This window comes from Corvus brachyrhynchos, unplaced genomic scaffold (assembly GCF_000691975.1).
Source record: "Corvus brachyrhynchos isolate BGI_N302 unplaced genomic scaffold, ASM69197v1 scaffold5, whole genome shotgun sequence".
NCBI classification, from domain to species: Eukaryota; Metazoa; Chordata; class Aves; order Passeriformes; family Corvidae; genus Corvus; species Corvus brachyrhynchos.
In genome coordinates this window covers 5,102,488-5,111,846 of record NW_008238321.1, presented here as the reverse complement: position 1 = coordinate 5,111,846, position 9,359 = coordinate 5,102,488, and the positions used below count along the sequence as shown (strand labels likewise).

The 9,359-nt window shown below is 54.9% G+C and overlaps 1 protein-coding gene across 6 annotated transcripts in view; it reads left to right on the top strand.

The window, feature by feature from the left end:
* Positions 1-2,027: 2,027 nt before the first annotated feature.
* The window catches only part of SLC5A11 (solute carrier family 5 member 11), a 15,699-nt gene continuing 8,367 nt past the window's right edge, over positions 2,028-9,359 (top strand). For 2 of the 6 annotated variants that reach the window (XM_008633404.2, XM_017733994.1), the window contains exons 1-6: positions 2,938-4,702; positions 5,600-5,776; positions 6,637-6,708; positions 7,326-7,430; positions 7,637-7,696; positions 8,103-8,207. In XM_008633404.2, coding sequence (XP_008631626.2) covers positions 4,133-4,702; positions 5,600-5,776; positions 6,637-6,708; positions 7,326-7,430; positions 7,637-7,696; positions 8,103-8,207 — 1,089 coding nt within the window. In that variant the 5' untranslated portion in view covers positions 2,938-4,132. The other 4 variants (XM_017733998.1, XM_017733996.1, XM_017733995.1 and 1 more) reach the window with 4 other exon arrangements.

Here is a 9,359-nt window from a genome sequence, read left to right as displayed (position 1 = left end):
GTTGATTTTTTTCTTTTTTTTAAAACATATCCAATATTTAAAACACCGGAGGTTGTTTTGAAACTGTCCTGACAGAAGATGCTGTACATAGATTTTGCTACATGTTGTAACTTTCTGAAATAGTTAGAACTCCAATCCCTTTGGTATTTTTATGTGAATATTTTCAAAGAGCCAGAACTTCTGGCGATATGATTTGATAATGGGATGATGTATATTCACAGTTCAGTCTCTACCCAATGCCTATGTGCTATTCCCAAAATAAAGCTACTGCCTTCTGCCTCCTGAGTGCACAGAGCTCTGTCTTCTGTCCAGAATTGCTGCTGGTGATGTTGTGAGGAATCCTGCATCTGGCACTTTGCACTTGTTAATATTGGTCCCTGACACCTGCAGGGCCTCACCTGGCTGGGCTGGGGCTGGTATGGAATCACTGCCTGGAGGACCTTCCTGTGCTGCAGCATCCAGGCTGGAAGGATCAAAATGAGCAGCAAATTCTTAAAATAGTATGGATTTTTAACTCCAGCCTTCAGAAGAAAACATTTAGTGAACGTATGAGCCAGTGAATTCTTTCCCTCTGAAAAGGAATTCTTGGCTGAGGTTGAGTTTATGTCCAGGGGCAATTTATCTCCCATGACACTTGGAGCAGATGGATAGGGAGCAGCTCCCATGAGGTGTTGTGGTTTAGCTGGTTCACAGCAGCCTGCTCGAGCCCTGGGTGCTCCCCAGAGGCTGGAACAGCTCCGTGCAGAGTTACCCACAGTGTCCCTTGCTGGGCACGTGCATCTCCTTCCCTGGAGACACTGAAACATCTGCACAGGATCCTGAGGGATGCACTCCAGGGAGCAGGGCGGGTGGATTGGTGACCTCCAATGGTCCCATGCAACCTGACTCGTCCTGAGATTCCGTTTGAAGTGCTCAGACCCCTCCTGATGTTTCTCCAGCCCCCTGGCCCATCCACCAATCCCAGGGATCAGCCCACCATGGCTGTCACAGCTCCCACTGCCCAGGCTGAGCCCATAAACCACCAGAGAATGATGTCCCAGAGCCTCCATTCACCACATCCCACACAACACACACGCCATTCCCTGCACACCCCTGTTTTCCTGGGCTCTGGTAACTTTTTTGCAGACATGAGGTAATTCCTGCCCACAGCCAGTGCTGGCCGGGTGCTCTCCTTTGAGCACAGAATTCCTGCGTCAGCCCTGACCATGGGCTCATCCTCACAGGAAAGCCTGTCCTTGGAAAGGAAATAACAACTGGGGCAGCAGCTGGGAGCAGTGCAGGGAATGCAGCCATGGCTGCTCCTGCTCCACGGGTACCACTTCCATCCTCTAACATAGACCGGGAAACGGTGTCCCTGAAGATCCCAGGTTACGTTCCAAACCTCAGATGATTTAGGGATTTCCTTCTTTCCTGCAAGAAATAGAGGAAAAAAGACCTCAGAGAGGAAATTAACAGCTTGAGTACAGTCAGGGTGGATCACAGCTGGGACACATTTGTACCAGGCACCTCCAAGGCAGAGTGGAACCACCTGGGAACCCTCCCTCTAAGTACCTTGATTGTGGCTTGAAGGGCCACGATCTGTAATTATTCTCCAGGTGCCATGAAAGATACCAAGGAGACCAAAAAAGAGACCTCAGCTTCAGGCTGGAAGGGCTGTAAGTCAGGGGGGAAAAAAGGTGGCATAGACTGGGAGGCAGCACAAGACACCTGGTGCTGCATTTGCAGCCCTTGAGGATCCTCCTTTAGGAAAATTTGGGGGTTCCAAATCATAGCAGATCAAATTAAAGCATCTCCAATTGCAAGGTTTAAATAGGTACAATTATGTTCATCAGAGCTGTGATGGGAAAACGATGAGATAAAATACAGATGCTGTTTTTTTCAAGGCATCATTAAGTCACAGAAAAGTTTGCTCTGGAAGGGACACTTAAAGATCATCCTGCCATGGGCAGGGACACCTTCCTCTATCCCAGGCTGCTCCAAGCCCTGTCCAGCCTGGCCTTGGGCACTTCCAGGGATCCAGGGGCAGCCACAGCTTCTCTGGGCACCCTGTGCCAGGGCCTCACAATCCTCACAGGGAAGAATTTATTCCCAATATCCCAGCCAACCCTGCCCCCTGGCAGGTTAACACATGCCCTTAGCGGGTCACCTACAGTAAAATTTTGGTTGGTAACTCCACAGCTGGGACACGGTTTAGGCTTGTGAGGGGACAGTGCCCATTCTCCATCTGCCCTCCCAGCTCGTGGGTTACCTGCCCAGCAAGGAGCTTCTCAGCAGTGCTGCCGGGGATCTGTGAGCCCCAGTTCCAGGGATTTATGAGCTGCCTCCTGCCACGGTCTCTCGATGTGCTGTGAAGTCCCTCTTCAGGACTACTCTCTGTGTGTCTTGGCCCTCATGGTGTATCAGGGTTTTTGGACAGATGATGCTGAAGACAAACCTCCAACCTGTTCCCAGCAAGGGACTCGATTGTGGGATTAACCTGCAGCCTCAGCAGTGTGTTACAAACCCCAGCCCACGGATGGGTCCTGCGCTCTGGAAGGCTCAGGCATAAACACAGAGACAGGACTGGCTGTCAGCTCCTCCCTGTGCCACGGGCTGTCAGCTCCAGAGGACATCAGCCTGGATTTTTTATTGTTCTGTGTCCCTTGTGTAGCCGCACAGATTGCTTAAGAGAATGGCACTCTGTGGAGTTTGACCCGGGAGCCCTGATAGTGAAAATAATGCACTTCTCACCAGAGCCACGGGAGACCAAAAGAGTAACTTCGGTCAATTAGTTTAACTTTGACTATAAATATTCCTTCTCATTCCTTGTGACCCTGTTAACAGCTCCGCTGGCAAACCCCGATTCTCTGGCAATATTTAAGCTGCCTGTCAGTTGGCAGAGCCCTGCTGGTGCCCGGCGCGGGGAGCAGAATAAGACCCAGCTGAGCGCAGTAAGTTCCCTTTCAGCTTCTACCTCGAGTCGGGAGCTCCGTCGGGTTCGGGGCTCTGCTGGGCTGCTCTGGGCCCCGGCGAGCCGTGGTGGCTGGAGGAGGTGGATGGACCTGGGAATGCTTTAAAAAATCCCTTGAGGAGGCATTTAGAGCGCTACGGTCCCGCCGGGTTACTCGAGAGCCACGTGGGCTGCGTCCCCCCGGCGCTGCTGATAAAGGGCCGGCTTCAGCAGCTTCATTTCCATGCCACGGATGTTCCTTCCTCACAATCTCTGGCGAGGAAAGCGCCGCCGCCTGTGCCAGGCACCGGGGGAGAGCGGGCTGTGAGCTGAATTCACAAAACGGGCAAAATTTCCACTGGGCCACGGCAGAGTCGGGATCTGGGAATCCGCTGCGTTTTCCTACCCCGGCCTCGGCGCTGGCCCGGGAGGAGCCGGACAGGCACCTGCGGCAGCTCCGGGAATGTCCCCTGCACTGCATCCGCCTTCCCTGCCTTGGCCGGCGGGCGCAGCAGGTGCTGCAGAGCTGCCCTCCTGCTCCGTACACGCTTCGGAGGGCCAGACACAGCCCTGTCCCGCCCGCGGGGCTGAACCCCGGCTGCCACCCGCGCCCGTGTGCGGCTGGAGCTCCGGATGAACCGCGCTGTGACCCCGGGTGGACTTGGGTGATCCTTGTGGGTCCCTTCCAGCTTAGGAGATTCCCTGATTCTGTGATTCTCTGGCCCTGCTCCACGGGTCCTGAATGGAAAGTGTCTCGGGATGGAAGGAAACAGTGGTGCCAGGGGGAAGTTGGAGGTGTGGGAGTGGGGTTAGCAGCTTCCCCAGGCTGACATACCAAACCCTGTTTTTCCTTTCCTACTTAGAGGTTAAGCGTGCCAGTAAAAACTCGGCAGCAGCCAAGACACACTGGCTCTTAAAGAGGTCAGATAGCACTGTTCTGGTCATCAGTGCCCTGCATCCCTGCCAGGCAGGAGCTCACTAGGGATCCAGTGGGATCTGGGGGTTTATAAGGCATGGAAAAGGCTCTGCCAAGGTGCTGAGAGTCCCCAGTCCCATTCTGGTGCTGGGACCTCTGCCCTCTACCAACTTCAGCACTTGTGCTGGAGGCTGTGGAGTTGGGATACAACTCCCAGCTGTGGGAAGCAGGTGCTGGGGTGGTTCCTGCCACTGGGAATTCCTTATTTATTGCCCGGCCTTTGGTCAATGGATGAGCCCAGAGGTGCTGTAGGACACAGGGCAGGCCTTGCCCTCCTGAGCACTCCAGCACCTCCATCCTGCAGCTCCTGCCACTCCAGTGCTCTCCTGGTTCACCCACCTGGGCAGCCCCGCAGTGCTGCCAGGGCAGGAGTGCGGCCAGTCACACTCTGGGCAAGTCCTCAGGCCACAGGTGAGCTGAGGGCAGGTTCAGCTGCAGCTCCACACCTGGACAAGAGGTGCTGTGAAACCCGTGGGACAGGAGGCTGCCCTGGCCCGGCTTTGCTGCCCGGAGCTCAGAGGAAGAACTTGTCTGACCGCCTGTCATGCGAGCGTCCGTGCCGGCTGCCCCGGCCCAGTGCAGCCACACCTTCTGGCAGGGGGCAGCCTATAAGTGTCCCCTTACAAGTGCAAGAGAGGCCAAAGGACCTGGTCAGATGTGCAGGACAGGGACCGGCAGACACCTGGCACAAGCATCTGGTGACACCAAGACTGGACCCAGGGCTGTCCTGGCTGCGAGGCAGCACCGAGGCTGGTGACCGCTCCTCTCTGGGGGAACCCTCTCCTCGGCTCAGCAGGGTAAGAGGAACAATCCCAAACCTGCTCTGTGTGGCACTGAGGGTTCCTTGGGGACCGGCAGCGGCCACTGCTGAGCCAGGGACTGCCCGAGGTGGCCTCACCTGCCACTCACCTCCTGCCCTGCTCTCAAAGTGTGGCTGAGCTGAGGGAAGGAGGCAATGGGAATGAACTGCATTAATTCAAACACCTGACCAACCTCCTTGCCTGGACTTTATCCTGCCCCTTCTGCCAAGGGGCAGCACCACGGGATGCTCCAGAGGGCTCCAGGGAGTTCTTCCAGGGATCCTACAGTGACACCACACCTCACCATCAGGCATTTCTGGAGAAGAAAGTGGGTTTTTATATTCCTTGGTGACATGTTGCCAGTCTCTGTTCCTGATAAGGAGCAGGGGACAGTTCCCACTTACCAGGACATTGGCCTGGCTCAGGAGGAGGCCCAAGTGCTCTGCATGGGGCTCAAGATCTTGGTGTGGCAAAGGAGGAAAACGCCAGTGCTCCCAGGGCTGTTCATGTGCTGTCAATCCTGGTGGCTTGTGAGGACATGTTTCTAGCAGCAGCTCCTCACTGGGGCCAGTCCTGCAGTGCTGCCACACTGGGACCCTCAGGCTGTAACCCCCAGCTCTGCTCCTTCCTTCTGTTCCTGCTGTTTTCACCTTCTGTCTAATGCACCCATTTCTCACCAGTTAGAAAATCACACAAGAAATCCACCAACCCACCTGGCCTGCCTGCTGGCAGCATCTCCACATCACAGTTGAGGATGAAGGCAAATGACAGAGACAGGAGCCCTCCCCAGAGCTCTGGCACGAGCAGCACCTCAGCCAAGGACCCTGAAATCCTCAAGGACCAGTCACCACTGTCCTGGGGCTTTCCCTGGCCATGTCACCCATCCTTCCACAGGTATATGCATCAGGACAAAGGAGTGCTCAGCCGGCCCAGGAAGCCATGGATCCCACCAGCATCCCCCTGGCCTCTGTGACCCCCTCGTGGGACGTGTTCCCCCAGCAGACACTGGAGCCCATAGACATCGCTGTGCTCGTGCTCTATTTCCTCTTCGTCCTCGCTGTTGGGCTGTGGGTGAGCAGACACTTGTTAAAAATTTCATATGTGCCCTGTTATGCTGAAAAATGGGGCTGCTTTGGCCTCAATTTGTTTTGCTTTGGCTGGAATCAGGCTGCTTTTCACTGGACTCCACTGAACGAGCAGAAAGGTTGGTGTTTGCAGGTCCTTCTCCTCTCCTCAGCCTGGGAAGCGTCCTCACTGTCCCTGGGGAGGGCTGTCCAGGTTTGTGTTAGCCCAGGTTTTGAGAACCCTTGTGAGGAAGAGGCTGAGTACAAAGTATTGCTAACAATGATGTTTTGTTCATCCAAGAAGGAATTGCTGTCCTATAAATCACCTGTGCCTGTCCACAGGGCTCCTGACAGCAAATTCCTTAAATGAATAACATTGTCTATATATAATTAAGGCAGAAGGACATCCTTTGGCATGGCTTCTGTGACAGCAAAAGCACAGCCTGGCTGTCAGGAAGCAGAGAGGAACAGCTGCTCCCTTTAGCCGTGGTGCACAACTCTCAGGGTATTGCATGGATCATCTCTGGGGAAGGGGAGCCCACAAGTCACACGTGCAATGCCGAGCATTCCTCCTGACTGCGCCTAATACCCAGGGATTCCACAGCTCTTGTCCAAAATTGCTGGCCTTCCTTTCTGACCTGAAGTGATTGAGTTTGCTTATTACACAAAACATTCCATCAGGGCGCCGAGATGATGGAAAAGTTTGCGTGTGGCTCAGGGCACATCCCACATCCCTCATCCCCCAGGATTTCCCAGCAGCAAGTGTCCTTCAGGAAACCTTTCTCCTCCGTCTGATGACAGCTCAGGGTCTCACCCAGGGTCTCTGGGTGATGCCCTGAGCCCATGCTTCCCTCTCTGTGCCCACAGTCCATGTGGAAGACGCAGCGCAGCACTGTCAAAGGCTATTTCCTCGCCGGGGGACAGATGGTCTGGTGGCCTGTGAGTACCCCTGTCCTCATCCTGCCCACAGCCCTGGGCTGCAGCCACAATGACAAACACACGTGCCCGAGCACAGCCCATTTCTCCAAACAGGAATAAACAAACAAACGTTTCTCCCGTGTTTTGCAAAGGCCGGTTTCATACTGGCTTTTTTGAGACTGCAGGATGAGGCCCAGCCTGATGCCTCACAAAACCTGCTGTTTCTGGAGATTTCCAGACTTTCCTGGGGGTCCCCACCAAGGTCACAGATTTGTGCTGAGCCCGTCTACTGGCTGGGATGTCTCATCTGGGCTGGGCTGGTCTCTCAGTGTGTGCTGGTGCCAGAACCTGACATTTCTACCTGTTCCCCCCACCTTCTCTGCTCACCCACAAGAGAGTAGATGCTTTGGAAGCAGGATGGTCCCAAACATGCCCACAAACTGGCAGTGAATGGTGAAAGAAGCTGGAGAGAGGTGCCAGAGCCACTGAACCTGCAGGGAAAAGAAGAAGGTGGCAGAGGCTGATGAGGATTTCATGTCCTCTGATGTCAGGAGTAGGGGAACAGCTTCCCTGTGCTCTCGCCAGGCTGAGAACGATGCCCTGTGCCAGGGCCAGATCTGATTTCTCTCTTTCTCCAGGTGGGTGCATCCCTGTTTGCCAGCAACGTGGGAAGCGGCCACTTCATCGGCCTGGCCGGGTCGGGAGCTGCCTCGGGAATTGCTGCAACAGCCTACGAGTGGAATGTGAGTGAGGCACAGCCGGAGCCCTTCCCGGGCTGTGCAGGGAGGCTCCAAAGAGCCTCCACACCAGGGCACAGCCCTGGCTGCTCCCACGCTCCGGATCCTGGTGCTGAGCTGCAAGTCCCCAGCTGCTGGGACCTCATGTCCCCGTCCCACCCGAGCACAGCCTGGAGCACCCCGTCTGACCTTCCCTTCCCTTCCCTTTGCAGGGGATGTTCTGTGTCTTGGTGCTGGCCTGGCTCTTCCTGCCCATCTACATCGCCTCGGGGGTACGTGTGGGCTGTTGTGTCCGTCGGGGTGGTGAGGGATTAACTCCCTCCTCCAGAGCCTGGGGCTGCTCCTGTGGCCTGGCTGGGGGTGACAGAGCTGCTGCCTGCGACCAGCACTGCAGGCTGCGGGCTCAGGTCACTCCCAAACCCCCGGCAATGAGCAGAGCCGCTCCACGCCCCGAGGAGGTGGATGAAAACTCCCCTGTCATAGTTTATAGAGAGCCCTGTGCCAGCATCGCAGCAGTCAGTGCTTGCCAAGAGCCAAATACCAGCCCAGGGCAGCCACCAGGGCCCGTCTGCTCCTGTACCAGTGCAAACACCCACACAGCTCCATGGGGAGCCCTTGGCAGCTCTGGGAATGACCATGGGAATGTCCCACCTTCCCTGACCCCATCTATCTCCATAGGTTACGACCATGCCAGAATATTTGCGGAAACGTTTCGGAGGCAAAAGAATTCAGATATTCCTGGCCATTCTCTATTTGTTCATCTACATCTTCACCAAAATATCTGTAAGTAGAAAAAAAAGGGAAATGGATTGGATTTAATTCACTTTGGAAATGTGTGCTGAGAAATGCAACCAGTGGCACTTCCTGGATGAGCAGATAAGGGTTTGTTACCAAAACACCCAAGGAAGAGAGACTGTATTTTTTTGAGAACCTACACAAAAAAGAGTAGCTTTGTTTGCTTTTTTTTTCTCAGTTTGCACCTGAATGCTTGCTACAGCAGGAGGGAAAGCTCATGGCAGTGTTCTGAGCAATAGTCCATGGACAGGTGGGGCTGTGAGGGTGGATGTGGTGGTCGTTAGATTTTGCACCTCTGGCAGCTCCCCCGATTTCTCCCCTTTGCACATTTATTGCCCGTGCACACACCAGGTGCTGTTATGGCAGGATGGAGGAGGATGGAGGAGCTGGGACAGGGTTAGAAGAAAAGTGTTTATTGCACCTGTTTGAATAAATAACTGAATCAAGCCTTGCACAACAGCTTGGTGGCTGTTCATTAACTGCCAGCCAGGGCACGGAGCCATGAAAACAGACAGATCCCTGCTGGGGTTTTTCCTGTACATGGAGAGCCAGAGCGGGACACGGTGTCTGACCCTGCCTCTGAACCTCCTGAAACTTTTGACAAGGGCTTGGAGTGCCAGGACACAGGGAATGGCTTCCCACTGCCAGAGGGCAGGGATAGATAGGGTATTGGGAAGGAATTCCTCCCTGTGAGGGTGGGGAGGCCCCGGCACAGGGTACCCAGAGAAGCTGTGGCTGCCCCTGGATCCCTGGAAGTGTCCAAGGCCAGGCTGGACAGGGCTTGGAGCAACCTGGGATAGTGGAAGATGACCCTGCCCACGGCAGGGGTGGGAATGGGATGATCTTTAAGGTCCCTGGTCCCTTCCAACCAAACCACCCCAGGACTGTATGAAATGGATGCAAGTCCCGGGGTTCAGATGGCACTGATGGGGAAGGCTCAGATTTTCCTCTAGATAAAAGTGACTGTTTGATGGAATCTCTGATAACGCAACTCCTGTATTCAGGATGCTTTTACACCTGTCTGTCCTCCCGTGCTCGGCCCTTTGCCTGTCCCAAAGCTCTCCTCACCCACAGCATTTTCACGTAGCTGCAGAGCTGGTTGGGCAGGGCTGGGCCCAGCCCCGGACACATTTCCTGCTG